The sequence below is a fragment of the Miniopterus natalensis genome, chromosome 18 (genome assembly GCF_054644295.1).
Source record: "Miniopterus natalensis isolate mMinNat1 chromosome 18, mMinNat1.hap1, whole genome shotgun sequence".
In the NCBI taxonomy this organism is placed as follows: Eukaryota; Metazoa; Chordata; class Mammalia; order Chiroptera; family Miniopteridae; genus Miniopterus; species Miniopterus natalensis.
In genome coordinates this window covers 34374168-34391758 of record NC_142098.1, presented here as the reverse complement: position 1 = coordinate 34391758, position 17591 = coordinate 34374168, and the positions used below count along the sequence as shown (strand labels likewise).

Sequence of the window (17591 nt, the reverse complement as noted above, 5' to 3'; positions counted from 1 at the left end):
CTGCCCCAGAACTTCCTGCTGGGCCCTAGGTGGTCTCACCTTTGCCCATCACCCGTGTAAACTGGCTGGGGATGTCTCCGTCAGCAACGGGAGCTGGGGCTGGCTCACTGCCATCAGTGGGAACTGGAGTTGGTGGAGGGGGATAGCTCTCTGCAGCTGGAGGATCCTTGGCCTCAGTGCCCTTGTCTGTGCTGGGATGAGCCAGGGGAGGCTCAGCACCTGGCAGCAGTGGCTCCCCCCGGCCCGCATCCTTGGCAGTAGAGGTGGTGGTGGTGGCGGTGGCCACAGTGGCCTGGAGGACACTATAGGCCTTGATAGGGGTGATGATGATCTGCTGCAGCTCCTGCAGAGCGTTTCGCAGGTTTCCTCCTTCCAGCACATCCTGGGTGGGAGGACATGGTTGAAGTCACATGCAGACCCCACATCTATGTAGGATGACTACATATGGGCAGTCAGGGCTTGAAGAGTGCTTGGCAGGACCCTGGGTTCCAGCACATAGAGAAGGCAGGTAAAGGCACCACAAGCCCACATATATGTACACATTTGTATCACATATTTCCTCTTCCCCCTTCAAGATCGAGTCCCATGGAGCTCAGGAGAAGGTGGCTAATCCTGGGGCCTTAGGGTCCCACCAAAAGTGTAACCAGATTCGGAAGCAGAGATCTGGACTATAAACTGAGAGGGGAGGACACCAGAAAGCAAGTGGCAGGGAAAGGGTAAAAGAAATGTAAACTGAGGCAGATATGGAAGGAGTAAGCAGATGAGAAACAAAACAAATGGAGAGATCATGCACCCAGGGAGATGCTGTGCTCTACCAGAAAGACTATTCAGAAATGGGAGTGAAAGAGGAGAGAAGAGATTGAGTCAACAGACAGAGTCTGGGACACACACCAGAACAGATAGGGAGGGGAGCCTCTTAGATACAGGCAAGTGAGCCCTATGATCCAACTTGTACTTGGTACCCAGAGTGTGGATCCCTAAGACTGGGGCCACTGAAGGTCAGACCTGAAGGCTGGGGAGGTTCTGAGGGGAGGCCACATGGGTAGCAAGGATGACCCAGAGCCTTCAGTCTACCAGTACTACTGGGCAGCCAGCTGACCTTGGAGATGGGGAATATCAAGTCCTCACCTTCTCCAGGGACTTGAGGACGCTCTGCCTCTCACGCAGTTTCTGGATGCTCAGGGCTATCTTGTGGCGGGCACCTTTGGTGACATTCTGTGGTAGAGCAGAAGGGGACAGGAAGCTGGAAATGGGAGGTTGAGGTACTTAGGGTGCCCCAACAAGGCTCAAAAAACTGGAGGGGGCTCAGGCCACAAGGGTAGTGTCAAAATGGTACCCCAACCTACCCTGATGGTCCCCTGAGCTTTACCTGAGACTCCAGATGCTGCTCCGTCAGTGTCATCATCTCCTCGTAGCTCATCTGTGAGAACAGGGCTGCGTACTTGTGCAAGCGGAGGCTTTTGAGCCAGGAGGGCACATCTGTGGAAAAAGAGGGAGGGCATAAGGTCAGGAGTCTGTCCCATCAGTCACCTCTGTGTCCTGGCTTTATTATCGGTCTGGGGTGTCTGAGGGCAGGGACTTCTCCCCCATCAGACCAGGATCTGTGGGGGAGGGTCTCTCAGATCAGTCTGAACCCTAAGGGCAGGGACTTCTACTCCCCTCAGACTTCTCCCCTTCTCTGGGAGGGGATGTTGAAGGTTGGGGGATGAGATAAGCAGGGTGGCAGCTACGAGTTCCCTTTAAGCTCTGCAGAAGCCTCTGGAGGAGGGTCCTAGTGCTGTCTTCCCATTGTACCTTTCATGCCACTGCCATCCTCCTGGAAAGTGTTCCGGCTGGAGCCCTGCTCCTCCGTCTGCTCACTGCCAGAGGAGGCCACGCTGCTCTGGGGCGAGAGGGGTGCGTGGTCGGGTGTGGTGAAAGCAGCCCGGGCCCCGAGCTCCTCTGGACTTGGCCACTCACCAGGGGCCTGGGGGCTTGTGGGAATGAGCGACATGGAACGCTTCAGCGGGCTGGGGTGGATTTGGCAGGGGAGACCTGGCCAGAGGACAAGACAGGCAAAAGGTCAGGCTTAGGGATCTGACCACAGGAGACCATGCCACCCTGGTTAGTGCAATGGATGGCAGCTCAGCCCCAGAATCCAAGAAGGGACCCTGGCGTCTGAGGGGAACCACCTACCAGATTACTGCTCATTCCCTCACCCGTCATGCCCAACCCATCAGCAAGCTATGAGCTACTTCTCTGAACTTCTCCACTTCCTCTCCTGGCACCCTGGTCTGATTCAATGGCATCCCTAACTGGAATTACTGCCACAGCCTCCTCACTGGTGTCTTGCCTCCTACAGTCTATTCATCTCACAGCAGCCACAATGATCCTTCTAAAAATGCAAATCTGACCAAGTCAGTCCCGGCTTAAATCCTGATGGCTTCTCTTCATGCTGAAAGTTAAAATTCAAACTTCCACACACACCACTACAAGGTCCTGCTCATCTCTGACCCCTCATCTCCCACTTACCCTTTGGATCAAGCCTTTCTAGCCTTTTGCCCAACACCCCCATTTGTTCCTGGAACACTCAAGTTTGTTCCAGCCTCAAGACTTTTGCACTTGCTCTTTCTTTTCCTCCTGATCTTAGCAGTTGGCTCCCTCAGGTTTCATTTCAGCAAGTGTCACCTCTTCTAAGGCCTTTCCTGAACCCTCAGTATGAAGCAGCTGTCCCCACCAATTCTGGTTACTCTATTATATTTGTCTGTCTTATCTTTCTTACATCTATCACAACCTGAAATGATCTTATCTAGTTGTTTACTTGCTTATTAACTATATGCCCCTGATGCCATAGGACAGCAGGGACCTGTCCTGTCCTAGATAATCATTGTATACTCAGTAATTCCAGTGGGGCCTAGAGCAGAGGAGTTTCTTCAGAAGTACTAGTAAAGTAAATGAATAAAGTACATAAACTGTGTGCTCAACATCCTTGTCCTTGGACTTCACCAGCTCACACAGATTTTTCCTGGACTAAGCACAAATCAGGGTGAATTCAGGCCCTCTTACACAGGATGTTACACACCCTCCATCCAATCCATTCTTGAGGTAGAAAAAGGAATCCAACTGGACTTTTTACCATTCTCAGGACAGGGCAGATTCCCACAGCTTCCAGACCTTTACACATGCTATTCCCTCTGTCTAGCTCTTCCGCCCTCTTTGCCAGCCATTTCAGCCTGCACTCCTTCTTCTGCATTTCCTCTTCTGGGACTCCTTCCTTTGCATTCTTTGGGCCCCTGAGCTGCTGCTGCCCTCTTCACTAGCCTGCCTCTCTTAGACTGGACTCTGGGGCTTGTATAGGATGGCAACCCTGCCCAATCATTTCTGCATCCCCAGGATCAGGAGCAAGGACACAATATACAGGAGCCCTCAAAGTTTCCTAAAGGTCAAAAGGAGGGTACCCATGATCCTAAGAGTGCTAACAGGGACTCTGAGCTTGACACGGAGGATCTAGAGTAACCCAAATCCAAGAAAAAGGAAACAAAGCCAAATGTCTCACCCTAGGTATGTGAGACTATCAAAGCCCAGGAACTGAAGCCCTCTGCCCCAATTCCCACAGAGAGTTGGGAGGCAGAACCCCGGCCTTATTTCTAATGAAAAGGCTGGGATTCCTGCCAGTGCTCTACTGACACCAGCCCGGGAACAAGGACCAGCCTGGTATAGGGCCCAAAGCACCTTCCTTAATCTGTGACAGTATCTATGTTCCTAGCTAGGAAGTTGCCTGAGGCAGAGGGCAGTGCACTGACTCACTCCCTAAGGCCACCCTCTATCCCTGCCCATGACCTCTAGAGTCCTCTGCTCAGGGTTCCTTCCAAGCCTCTGAACTCCCAGAAGAAGATGGTACACCTTGGCCTCTGGGAAACCCTCAATACAGGCCTTTTTAATGCCTGTCTTGGTGCCTCTAGCCTCCTCCTTCCTCCCTTCTCAGCCAAGAAGGCAGGCAAGGCTGAGGGGGCAGGAAATTATCCTGATTGGAATGATTGTGCAGTTTCTGAGGAGCCCCGCTTGGCCCCACACTGAGGTGGAGGCTGACCACAGCATGAAAACTATAAAAACAGGAATGCCGGCTAGAGATCCAGGGCCTCACACTCTCCAAGAAACCCTGGTCTGTCCTTGGCAGTACCCCAAACCTACCCTGCCTGCCCTTACAGGCCAATCCTTGCTCCCCATTCAAAAATATTTTAATAGTTTCCTGTTTCCTGCAACTGCTTGAAATTGGAAAGTTTCATCCTATCCAAGCCCCCCCCCCCCCCCCAATGTGGCCCTAACATGCTGAGTCTGGGAATCAAGACAGACCTGAGTTTAAATCCTGGCTTGGCCACCTATTAATTGCATGATCCCAAGGCAAGTCACTTCGTTTGCCCCCTGCCTCCATTTCTACGTGAAGTCCTTGGCACAGGGGCAGGCACATGGTAAACATGTTTGCTATTATTACTCATTTAAATCCTTGCATCTCTCAACCCTGCAAAACTTGTCTGCATACTGTCTCCTCCAATCTGCCACCCCCATGCCTTCAATTCATGCTGTGCTTTCTATCTGGAATACCAATTCCTTTCTTTCTGGTTCAAACCCCTGTCCAACACTGTTCCAACTCGGTCCTGCAGTAGCTGCTGTCCCCATCGTGGAGAAGAAGAAATGTATGAGCACCCTCCTCTTGATGAGGTCTGAGTATCTTCGGCAGTCAGGTCATGTTACTTTACCAATCCTTGAAAATACCTCTCTCTCACTGGAATATCAGCTCCTCCTGCTCACCCTAGCATTCAGGGTGCTTAATAAGAGAGCCCTTTTAAAACCACTTAGTTGGAGGCCAGTGCAATGGTCAGAGGCAGGCTCTGGCAGCAGAATGTCTGGGTCTGAACCTTGGCCAATTCCACCATTTATTCTATGTGTAACCTTGAAAACATGACTTCATCTCCTGAGTCTCAGTGTCCTCATTTGTAGAATGGGGCTAATAATATGTTGTGATGAGGATTAAATATGTGAAAAGTACTTATAAAAGAGTATCAAGCATAGTCAATGCTCAACAATGTTACTTACTATTACTAATGCACAGCAGTGAGTTACAGCTTATATGAACATGCTTGGAAACATTTCTCAGAAACAACCCTTTAAGCTGAGGTGAGATACAAAAACCCAGAATGTCAGCTAGAAGAGACCTTAGATTATGATCATTAATTTAACGCCTTCAGAAGCCAGGCAGGTATCAAATATGACCAAAGGGGTGGTGGTGGAGGCAGAGGCTGACTGGGGCACACGTGTAGGGTGTAAAAGGGGTGACCAATGCTAAATTCCATCTTACTGTTGCCACCAGGAATACAAGCCTTGAGCTGCCAGATCTTTTGACTTTTTAAGAGAAGCTAAAATGTAGATTTTTAGGAAAAAATTCCTGACTCCTTATATTACCAAATTTATTTTAAAACACAACAAATAAAACCAAAGTTGTGTTGAGTCTGGGCTCAATGAAACATATCTGTAGATCAGATATGACTCTGGGAATTCCAGTTCACAACCTGTGCACTGCTTCACAAGGTGAGGCCCAGAGAGGTTATGTGACTTGCCCAGGGCCACAGAGCAAGTAAAGAGAAAGCCTAGTCTGTCCCTTTTCAAGTAGGCATGGCCTCCTGGGACTCACTACCCCATCACCTGCATTTGCGTTGCTCCCAATACTGTTGACGACTGGTGGCACCGAGCTGGGTGAGTGGAAGGGAACATGTCCATTTTCCCGGGGTGGCTTGTCCTGCCAGCCTGACCCCGCCTCCCCAGGGCTCAGCTCTGCAGGCCCCCCCCACTCATCTGAGCCCTGGCGTGAGTGGTAAGTGGGCTCAGGCCGGGTGCGGAAGCCACCAGCCAGCCGCTCTTCCAGGTGGCTCAGCCAGAGGGCCAGTGAGTTGCGGTCCTCCAGAGTGGTGGCTGGGTGGATGAGGGCATAAGAGAGCAGCTGGCGGCTCTCCTCAATGAAGGCATTGCTCTCGATCGAGTAGGCCAGCACTTTCTGCAGCAGCCTCATGTACTCCGACTTGGCCTCCGTGTTGCGTGGCTGAAGCAGGGGCAGGTGGGACAGCAGGAGGGATACTACCTTCTCTTTGGACTCCTGCTGCCACTGGCTGACGACGGCTGCAAAGGAGACAAGAGAGGATGTCAGGGGAGCCAAGGTGGTGAACTCCTATAAACTCAAGAGAGGCATCTATAGCCTGTTCCCTCAGCTCCAATCTCTTCTCCCTTCTTTCATGACCCCCAACCCTGATCCTTTTAGAGGTGAGATCAAACACACACACCTTGCTTCCAGAGTAATTTTTCCTGGTTCCATCACTCCTACTCTCAAAAACCTGCTGTGACTCCCAATCAGCCAAACTTGCTACTCTGGAATCTCATCTGAGCTCCTTCTGCTATCTCTGGGGTGTACTCTTACTCTTTATCTTCAGGGCCCCTACCCACTTTCCCTATCAAAACAGCCTCCTCCCTGATTGAGAAGGACAGTGATTAAAAGCTTGGGGTCTAGAATCACATAGTATGAACTCCCCAACTTACTAGCTAGACCTTGGGAATGTCACCTCACTAGCACTGATGTCCTCTCCTGAAAACTTTTGGAGATAATTACAGTACCCAATTCACAGTGTTGCTTTGAAACTCAATGAGCTAAAAAAGAAAGGAAAGTGGTGTGGCATACAGAACATATTTAATAAATGCTCGCTGTTTTTTAACTGGTTTCTCTGCTTCTATGTTCTCCCCCTCCAACCTGTCCCATAAACCGAAATGAACTTATCTTCCTAAAGCATACCAGATGTCATGTTCCTGACCAGGAGGTTACAATAATAACCAGCACCAATAAACTCAAGTTCAAGAACTCCTAGCCCAACATCACCATCATTTCCAGGGCATTCCCTACCTCTTATACCTCCAGATAAAGACTTGGCTCAGCATATCCCCATCTTCATTGGGCCTCTCTCCATGCCACATTCATCTAAGCTTCCACTCAGGCTAAGATTCAGGGCTTTAGCCAACAACAGTCTCCTTCCTCCTATCTAAATTCTGTCTTTTATGACTGCTAAAACCTGCTTTCCTCTGGGAAACCTTCCCTGGCTACTTCATGCCATAGTGATCTGGTGATGTCTCCTTCCAATTTCACAGTCTCAGGGCCTGAGTCTGTCTTGTGGAGATGAGCCAGGTTTCCCCTCTTGACCCAGAAGGGAGCTCCCCAAGGATACGGCTCCAGGCCGGCTATATAAAGGAGGTTTTGGGAGGAACTGTTACAGGTCTGACTATCCTCCTTAAAAACCCTGTTACCCCTTCTGACTAGCTCAAAAGAGTAGAGGATAAGGTGTAATGCTGACAGAGAGAAGAAAAGGGACAGACAATACCAATACTTGAGTAAAGAGACAGTGATCAAGGACTGGGGCCAACTCTACCCTCACTCTTGAGCAACTGAACTAATACCTGCAGCCAAGGCAACAATTTGCAAACATCTAACAAGGTTATTCTGAGGTGACCTATTGGGCTATTGGTTAGGTCCTGGAAAGGAGCAAAGGAGTTGGCTCTAACCGACAGAGCTAGGGCTCTAGGGGGTGAATGATGAAAAAGTAAAGGCAGAGACATGGCTTAGGTCCCTTCTCTCCCACTTAATGACCATGGAACTCTAGGAAAATGCAATCACTTCACTGAGCTCTACTTTCTCTATCTGTAAAGTGGAACTCAGAATCATTCCTACCTGATACAGCTGCTATGAATTAAGTGAGACCAGAGCACACAGTAAGTCCTCAGTAAACATTTACCTGCTATTTCTAGCATCAGTTATTATATCTTACCATGGTTCCTTCCCTTCAAATACCCAGCGGGCACAAGCCAACTCCAAGCCCAGGAAATAGAGGCTGGGAATAAGCATGTATATATAAGGTGAGTCCCAGAATTCTAGGCATCTGGATTTCAAGTGAGCCATGCATCTGAAGGTGGTTCAATACAACTTCCTTAGGGCTTAAGGTTCCAAGGGCCTCTGGTCTCCTCTGCCTACACTACAGGCTGGCACCTGGCCACTGGGAGCTTTGCATAAAAACCCTTTTGCACCTCTTTTCCTTTTAATGACCTGCTTGAAAATCTATGGCCTAAGGATTCACATAAACTTCTGATTCTGCTTAAATTTGTAGCTCTGCAAAAATGACTTACACACAACTCCCAACTCCTGGCCATATGTATAACTGCACGTTTTCTTGGCCTGGGCCTCTCTGCTCCAAGCTTTCTAGAGAACCCCTGTTGAAGTGCCCATGGATTCATCCATTTATTCAGTTATCAATTCATGCTATGTCCACATTACTGATCAAAATAGAATAGTAATACAGTAGTCCCCCACCTTATCCATGGGAATTATGTTCTAAAACCCCCAGTTGATGCCTGAAACCACGGATAGTGACGGAACCCTATATATACTACTTTTTCCCCATACATAAATATCTATGATAAAGTTTAATTTATAAATTAGATGCAGTACAAGATTAGCAATAATAACTAATAACAGAAGAATTATAATATACTGCAATGAAAGTTATGTGAATGTGGTCTCTCTCTCTTTCTCAAAATATCTGACAACCAATCTGATAACCAGGATGACCACTAAGTGTCTAATGGGGTAGGCACAACTCAGATATGCTGGAAAAAGGGATGATTCACATCCCAGGTGAGATGGAGAGGGACCGTGTGAGAGTTCTTCACGGTACTCAGAATGGCACACAATTTAAAACTTAATGAATTATTTCTGGAATTTTCCATTGAATATTTTTGGGCCATGTTTGACTGTAATGGAAACCATGGAACACAAAACCACAGATGGAGGGGACTACTGTAGTATACAATAACTGAGCATTTACTATGCATCAGACACTATGCTAAGAACATAGTTGTTTTCATTCGCACCCCCAACCCTGTTCTAGCATTCCCATCTTGAAGACGAGGAAATGGACTTTGAAAGGTGAAGTCACTTCTCCTAAGTGAGAGCCAAGATCTAAACCCAGGGTCGTCTGCCTCCAGAATTGGAAGAAACTTTACCCATAACCCTCTACTATCTCTCCAACACCAGGTCTCTCTTTCTTTTTCCCTGTCCCTGGGGTTTCCAGATTCCCTTCAGGACCTGCCACTCAAAGCTAGGAAACCTCATCCTCTCCATCTGTCTCTTCTCTTGAACTAGTTCCCATGACCACAAAGCTCTCTCTTAGGTCATCTTCATATCTAAATATCTTCCCAAGGTCAGACAGGCCTTCCTGACTTTAGGAAGCCTTCACCTTTCCTGCCTTCCTACCTCCATCTGGCACTGGATCACATGGGAAGGAACTCCCTAATACTCCATTTCCCTGACTTAGTCCCTGAGTTTTCCCAGCTGTGTCACCCAATTGCAGGGGCAATATGCTTCCTCTGTAAAAGAGGGATTGGAGAGGATTTAAGAAGACAATGCATGGCCCAGCCAGGCATGGCTCAGCAGTTGAGCATCAATCTAGGATCCAGGAGATCCTGGTTCAATTCCCAGTCAGGGCACAGTCCCCATGCCTGGGTTGTGGGCTCAGTCCCCAGTCAGGGGCCTGGAGGAGGCAGCCGATCAATGACTCTCTCATCACTGATGTTTCTCTCTCTCTCCCCCTCTTTCTTCCTCTTTGAAATCAATAAAGATATATCAAAAAAAAAAAAAAAGATGATGCATGCAAAGCACCTGACAGAGTCTGTCCATAGTAAGCGGTCAGTATGTGACTCAAAGATTGTTTTCCTCCCTTCCCCAGCAGGGTCAGCCTACCCTTTCAGCCCTATCCTGATGTTCTCAATCACTGCTGTTTAGGCCTTCAGGGTAGCCAGAAGCCTCTGGGACAGAGAGAAGCCTTGTCTAGTCCCTCCCCCACCCCAGGGTACTGCCAGGGCCCCAAGGCTAAGGGACACAGATTCTCCTCTGGTACTGCCAGGGGACGTGACAGAACAGCCCCAAGGGTTGGGCTCAATGAAAGACCTTGTTCTACTGTGGAGAAAAGGGAGAGTGGTTATGGACAAATGGAGGCTGACCCTAGGGAAATGTGTGTTCATGTGTCTGTGCAGTGGTGTGTTGGGGAGGACGGGCCTCCCATGACTGGGAAGCATCAGTGAGCACTGGAACTGGTCCAAGGAATTTGCGCAGCCTCAGGCCCCTTGGGGTGAGCCCAGCTGGGGCTGCAGATGAGGGGTGGGGATAGAACTTCTAGTTTTCTGCCCAGATCAGAAAAGTCTGGCTCAGAGTTGAGGCATAGCAGGGACCCAATGAATACCTGCACAATTGAACCCAGATGGTCCCTTGGACGGTAGTGCTGTCTATGTGTGTATAATGTGTCCTCTCTAGGGTCCCCTGACCTCAGGTTACCCTGTCTTGTGTCCTAGCAGAGTATACTGAGTAAGAGCACAAGTTCAACAGGCAAACTTGCATGGATTTGAAAAATCCAGCTCTGTCTCCATGACCTCAGTCAACATAATCATAGGCCAGTCCTTTAACCTCTCTGAGCCTTGGTCTCCTTTTCTGTACAATATGGGGTACTAAAAGCCCCTTCACCACAGGATTGTGGTAAAAGTCAATGAAATAACTGTGTACAGCTTCTAACATGTGTAAAGTGCTCCATGCATTTTAACTGTTATTACTGTTCCTGGTTGAAGATCTAGAGACCATGCTGTTTTGGGGCTGAGGGGAGCAATTCATAAAGGAGGGCACATCTGAGCCTCCCCCTTAAGATTCCCAACAGGGGTGGGGAATTTCACGCAGTTATTTACCAAAATATACACAACTCTGGCATGCAATGATGAAATTCTGGAAGTGGGTGGATGGGGATGGGGCTAAGGAATGCCATGATGCCAATTGCTGCTTCTCACTAAGCTGTCAACCTGGACTCCACAGGCATGGAGAAGACGAGGTAGACTGCACATGAATGCACTTCTTGGCCAGGTGACCAGAGTTAAGTAGGTCATGACCCTGGGTCCTGGCAAATCACAGGAGCCAAATATATCTTGGAGTTTGCCATAAGAGCAAACCCATTTTTATGTGCTGGCTGTTGCAACAATTGTGGTAGCCTCAGGCACTAGTTAGAGGGGCTGGGGTTTGGCTCCAAACGTGCCCTTCTCTGTCTTACTCCAACTCACACAAACATGGGGGAGGCTGGGGGCTCACATTTTTGTTTGATGAACTCTGTCAGTAGAGCTTTAAAGGGGAGGGTGGAGGCATGAGAGTTGAGCTCTAGTGACTCACTCAGCCATGGCCCCCTTCTGACCTCAGTTTCCCCACCCAGATTCAGTGAGCCAGAGAGGGAGGGGCTTAAACCTGCTGAGTATGAGGATGATGACTCAGAGGATAGGAAGAAAGAAATGCAGGAAATGTGACCCAGGAAGCTACAGGACCAGGGAAGGAAGGGAATTTCAGCTTCTCTGGCCCCACCCTTCTGGTCCAAGTAAGCAACAGGGGAAAAGAGAGACAGGATTACTGTTATAAATCCAAATAGGCAGGGAAGATAGCACTGGGAGAAGGAACAGGGGTGACAAAAGGGAAACCTGGGGCCTCTCCTTGTCTGTTCAGATTCTGCTTCCCTGAAACCAATGCTGGCTGCCTGGCCTGAGGGACTTCCCACTTGCTTGAGAGGAAGCGACAGCCCAGACCAGAGCAGTCTTCCACAGCCCCAACTCCCCACAGGTCACGCAACAGTACCTTCACCACCTTTCTGGGCCCACCCAGAATCAGGGTCAGCATCAAGACAAGTGGTTCTCTGCTGAATGCACATGAGAGTCAACTAGGGAGCTTAAAAAACATCAGAATCTCTGGAATAAGACCCAGACCTCAGGTTCATTTAATAAAGAGCCTGAGTGATTCTGACATGAAGCCAGAGTTAGGATCCACACACCCAGATCAAGTCTTCTGCATTCCCCACCCTTTATGAGGAGATGATCCAAACCGAAACCTGAACCCAGAGTCTCCCTGGGAGTACTGGAAGAAGTAGCAGGATTGGGTGGGTAAGACATGGAGCACAAACCCAGAAAATGGCAGAGGATCTGCCTCACTCTTTAGCCCTCCTGGCCTGAAGGGATCTGAAAAGTTCAAGAACTTCAGACCCTGTAGTAGGCAGGGCACTGGTGGACTGACTGAACTCAAGAATTGGTTTGTGGAGTGGGTGTGCATCTTGGTGGGGAGGAAGGACAGATTCACTGAGGGATCCATCTCATAAAATATTTAGAACTATTGCTTTAGAAGAATGTACTGGGCCTCCAAAGTAGTATGCACGGCCGTAACTCTGCCTTCTTTGGCCCATTCTTTAAGAATCCAGAAGGTACTGGGAGAGTACAGATGTGGAGCCTCGGGCCCAAGAGGGGTGGAGCTGGCCCAGGTCTCAAAAGGTTTTAGTGGCAGAGCTGGATGTGGAACTCCTGGGTGTTCTGAGTCCTATTCTCATTTATCCCACACCAAATGAATCATCCAGTAGGGCTTCATTGTTCAAACTGCCTGGTCAGCAGAAGAACCTGGGTACTCGTTCCCAGGCCCATCCCCCCAGGATTCTAAGTTAGTGTGTCTGGGTAAAGGGCCCAGGAATCTGAATTTTAACAGTCACATCTTCCCCCACCAGGTGGTTCTGCTAATGATACAAATTTGGGAAACACAAGGGAATGGGAAGGCCATATGAACAGAGAAGGAATAACAGAGGATGCACACAGATTCTTTCACAAGGCAGGCCCCCAAGCTTAGGAAGTAGCTCCTTCCTTCACAAATAAGGCAGGGTGGCTGTTCTACTTCAGTGTGGGAGTGAGTCAGGAGACACAGACCTCCTTAGTCTTGAAGCCCCCATATCTATCAGGAAAGAGGCATTCAAGGCCCTACAAAATTTACCTCTTAGGAAAGAGGCATCCAAGACTCTACTGAATTTCTCTCTAGTTGTGCTTTGCTCTAATCTGGCAGGCTTCCTGAACTCTGGAACATACCATGGCCTTTCCTCTTTTCTCATTCTAAATTTTCCCTACTTCTCCATTCATCTAAGTATCAGCTTGTTATATTCTCAACATCTGACATGGAACTCAGGGTAAAAACCTTGATTCATATATTCAATCATTAGTCAATGCATTCCACAGCAATTCTCAACACTATGTAGGCATTACATCCAACATACCAATGCAAACTATCTTGGATGGGCCTTGGGTTTTTTGTATAAAGGGTACCATGTCCTTCAAGGGCAATGTGGTAATAACAAATACTATAAATGCGCATAACTTCAAACTTAGCAGTCCCACAGAATTCTAGGAATTTATCCTACAGATGCTTAAAGGGTATTCATTACAGCACTGTTTATAAGAGTAATGCTGAACACAGTGTGTGGTACAGTCTACTGGTCAGCAGCAAGAACTCTAAAGTCAAATTCTAGCTCCACCTCTGACGAGTATGACTCTGGGCAAATCACTAAACCTTTTCAGATCTCAGTCTCCTCATCTGTAAAATGAGGAAATAGTGAGACCTACCTCACAGAGCTACTGGAAGGGTTAAATGAGTAATAAAGGTAATGCACTGCTTGATATACAGACAGGGTTCTATAAACATTACCTATTCTTACTACTAAGCTGCCATTAATAATAATGAGGTATACATGTATGTACTAAACATGGAATGATCTTCAAGTTATATTGTTAAGTGAAAAAAGGCAAACTGGTTAATATGCACAGTGTCCTATGTGTTAAAACAATCAAAACACTGAAAAAGCTGGAGGGTGAATATGGCTGTGTTCATACATGCACAGAATATCTCACAAAATACACACTAATTGGGAACATGGAAGTCTGGAAGGGAAAATTCACTTTTTACCTTTCATATGGTTTGATCTTACCACAAGTTTTGAAAACAAAAGCAACTACTAAAAATGCTCCAATAAATAGCAATAGCATATGGCGACTCTGATATATAGCCAAGACTGGCATCCAGAGCTCATCCAATTGTCTGCTCAAGGTGGGGTGGTGGGGATATGTGACAAAGTTGTGTAAGACACTGGCCTGCCACAAAGCAACCCTCACTCTGGGTGCAGAGCCATGCTACAACCATGGAACTCCTGCTCCTGGTCCCAGAGCAGAGGGAAGTCCTTCCTGCTGGGGAGGGGGAGAGGGTATCAAATGGCTGAGCTCTGAGCCTGCTGCAGCCAAGCTGGGTTATTGCTGCTCACTGTCCACCATACTGGGACTTAAGCTGGTGTGACTCCTGGCCTCAGAAACCATCTTCTCCTACAACCATGGTGCTTCTGTGACTTGTACCTAAAAACTGGGTAAAATACTGGTGACTGTGTCTAAGACAGGTAGGCTTGGGGAGATCAGGGAAGCCAGGCAGCTCTGTGGCTCCCCAAATCCCAATCCTTAGAAGCCCATGCTGATTTCTTCACCTACACAATGGGGATAATGACAGTATCTAGCTCATGGGGTTGAGGTGAGGACTAAATGAGTTACTGATAATAAAAACAGTAATTGACATTTACTGAGTGTTTACTACATGACATGCACTAGTCTCAGAGCTCACAACCACCCTAGAAGGTAAGCACAAATATCAACTTGAGTTTAAAGATGAGGAAACCAAGGCTCAGAAAGGTTAAATATAGCAAGTGACAGAACTGAGCCTTAAACCTAGACAGTCTAACTCTAGAACCACCAAGGAACACTGTTTTCGATGTTACTATACAAGTAAAGCCAGGACCTGGCGTGCTATAAAGGCTCAGTGTGATCTATTATTATGCAGAAGAAGGTGGGAAGGGTCTAGAAACATTACATGGGGTCCCTCTCTCCAGCTAGCTTTCAGGTGCACACGGCTTGACCTCTTCTCTGGCTTCCATCTCTTCCACCTGTCATCAAGGACAACTGGTCTCCATCCAGGCCTGTGGGGACCCAGAAGGCCAGAATGGCTTCAGTAGAGTCTCTTGAGATGGTTCTCTGGCCTGACTCCTGTTTATGCCCAGGGCCCTAGGGAGAGGTTCTAGAGAAATCTGGCTTATTCATCCCAATGCCAACCTCACGGGACACAGAACACCTCTCTACTGAGTGTTAAGGAAACTCAACACTCAAAATTCTCAAAGCTGTTTATGCTGTAAGTCCAACTTATCTCTCAGGGATTAAGGACAGTATAAGACGACTTGTAAATTTGGAAGAGTTCTAAAATCCTTCCTAGCTCTGATGTCCTGGAGCTTGAAAAATGAATTAATGCTCTCCTTCAATCCCCCTTTCATAGGTAATGACTTTAGTCTGTTCCTTTCAGCCTCCCAGACAAGCCATCCTACGTGATCCTTCCTTTGCTATGGGCAGTTTCCAGTTTGCACTTCCCTCCTGCAGGAGTCCCCATTCCATGCCTGAGGATAGTTAGCAACAAAGCCCCAGGAAAGCCATGATGATAACTTGGGAGGTTAGGGACTCCCCACCCACCAAGTCTAGAATGCACATTTCTTAGCACCATTGTTGGGTAGGCCTCCTCAGCCATCTGACATCTATTCCTGTTCCAGCTCTCCCTCCTGCTCCCATCTCTGGGGGTGGAGACTCACCAGCACTGTTGGCCTCCGACTCCAGCAGGTGGATGTCATTGCAGTCCGCCAAGGAGTGCTCTAGGCAGAGCTGCAGGAAGCGGGCCTGGGTGCGAGTGACCCGCTTCAGAAGTGACAGCAGGGCCACTGTCTGCTCACACTCATTCCAGCCCTTGAACCAGCCAGCGAGGATGCCCACCTGGTCTCGGAACATCATGGTGCCAGGCCTGGGGCCAGGGTGGGGGGGACGGCGGTGGCGAGGGCCAGCGCCGTCACATGGTCTCGGCTCTGGGCTCCTGTTACCTCTTCCCTGAAGGCCAGGGCTTGAGGACGTTCCCTGGCGTGGTGGCAATAGGTGGTGGGGGGAAGAGGAAACCTGCTCACATCGGGGGAGGTCTTGGTCCAGCCACACCTCTCCAGGCTCCTGGAAAAGGAAGCAAGGGGGTTAGATAGAATGAAGGGGCTGGAACTGACCTGGTGCTGAGGGGGTAAAGAGGCTTCATGCCTTCCTCTTTCAGGGTATCCACTCTGTGGAGCTCCTGAAAGTGAAGCCAATACCAGATACTAAATGAACTTTCCTTCCAATCTCCAGATCTAGAGAAAAGGCTTTATTGGGACTCAAGATACCTACCCTAGTCTAAGGAAAAGATGCTATCCCTCAGGCCTGGCTGTCATAGGACCAAAGGATGTGGATTTAAAGCAGAGAGTAAGTTGGTAAATTTCCCCGAAGTGGGAAATAGGAGAGAATGCACATTATAGAAAAAGATCTGAATTAATGGAGACCTGGCCCCAAGTGACTTGACTAAGCAGGCATATGACCCCAAGCACATGCCCTGACCTTGTTGGTCTCTGGCACCTCCTCCGAGAACTGGACAAAGTGAGTGCTCACCTGCTAAAAGGACCATATGAATTCTTTATATTATTTCAAGTTAAGACCCACAAAATTAGGATGTGGGGAGGTGGTGAGGTAGTGACCCCAGTGGAAATTTCAGGTATGTGGATAGATACCTGATCAGTAATCATCTGGGTGCCTAAGGGTAAGGGAGTGGACAGAGGCCTTTTCAGAGATCTTAAACAGGCTGGGGGGATTTCGCCTCCTCCAATCTAGCTCTCTCACTCTAGAAAAGGTGAAGCTCTGGTGTCTAAGATCCTATCTATTTCTACTCTGAGATGAATCGCTCCCAGCCCTCTTCTTTGTTCCCCTTAAGACTAATCTTGACCCAAGTCCTCTGGGTTGGCAAGTCCCTTTGGCTCCCAGAGATCCGACGTTGTCATCTAGACACCTAAAAGAGGATGTCAACCTGAGGACAAGGGGGACACATCAAAAGTAAAAAACTGCCAAGCAAGAAAGTGTCCAAATTCCTCTTAGGAAGGAACTGCAGAGGAGCTGTGTCAACTGGGCAGACAACAGGCCTATTCTTCAGGTGACTGGTTTCTGGATATTACTCTGAAACCTTTTTTTAAGTGTCTCCAGCTCCAGGTCCCCACTCACACTTCCTGTCTTTCTTGCAACCAGTGCCTTGGCTCCATCCCCAAACCACACTTGGCTCCATTCTCGTCTGGCTGCCAAGGGGACTGAGAGTTCCATACAAAGATCCACTGAACCTGCTGTGCTCAGGTCTTAGGGAGCTATTGCCATCTCCTTGAACTTCCATGTTCCTGTTGAGGAGGGCTGTGAAGTGCACCTGACAATGGCTGTGACTAACCTCACCAATCCTCTGTGCGACAACTGAACAGAGCAAACTGGTCTGGCTATCAATCCCTTTGGATATAAGAAACAAGTGTGGAGGAAAATGAAACTCTGCTCCAAGTTAAATAGGTCTCCAGAAATCTTTTTAAAAGGGAAATCGAATGTTGCCTCCCTGGCTTAAAATTCTCCAGTGACTTCCGACTGCACTTAAATAAAATCTACACTAAACCTGAACTTATCTTGTCCTACAGGACCGAGCAGGATTCCTGTGGTCTCTCCAACTTCATCTTGTACCAAATTCTTTCCTGTTTACTGGAATCCTCTTCCCCTAGACCTATCTATGGCTGGCTCCTATTTGT

The 17591-nt window shown here is 48.3% G+C and overlaps 1 protein-coding gene across 1 annotated transcript in view; it reads right to left on the bottom strand.

Moving 5' to 3' along the window:
• SAMD4B (sterile alpha motif domain containing 4B) overlaps window positions 1-17591 on the bottom strand; it is a 36263-nt gene that overhangs the window by 7081 nt on the left and 11591 nt on the right. The window contains exons 2-7 of the mRNA XM_087826659.1: window positions 15564-15966; window positions 5680-6150; window positions 1795-2034; window positions 1370-1479; window positions 1129-1215; window positions 40-382 (exon numbers count right to left, since the gene is read on the bottom strand). Coding sequence (XP_087682785.1) covers window positions 40-382; window positions 1129-1215; window positions 1370-1479; window positions 1795-2034; window positions 5680-6150; window positions 15564-15759 — 1447 coding nt within the window. The 5' untranslated portion in view covers window positions 15760-15966. The remainder of the gene's footprint in view (window positions 1-39; window positions 383-1128; window positions 1216-1369; window positions 1480-1794; window positions 2035-5679; window positions 6151-15563; window positions 15967-17591) is intronic.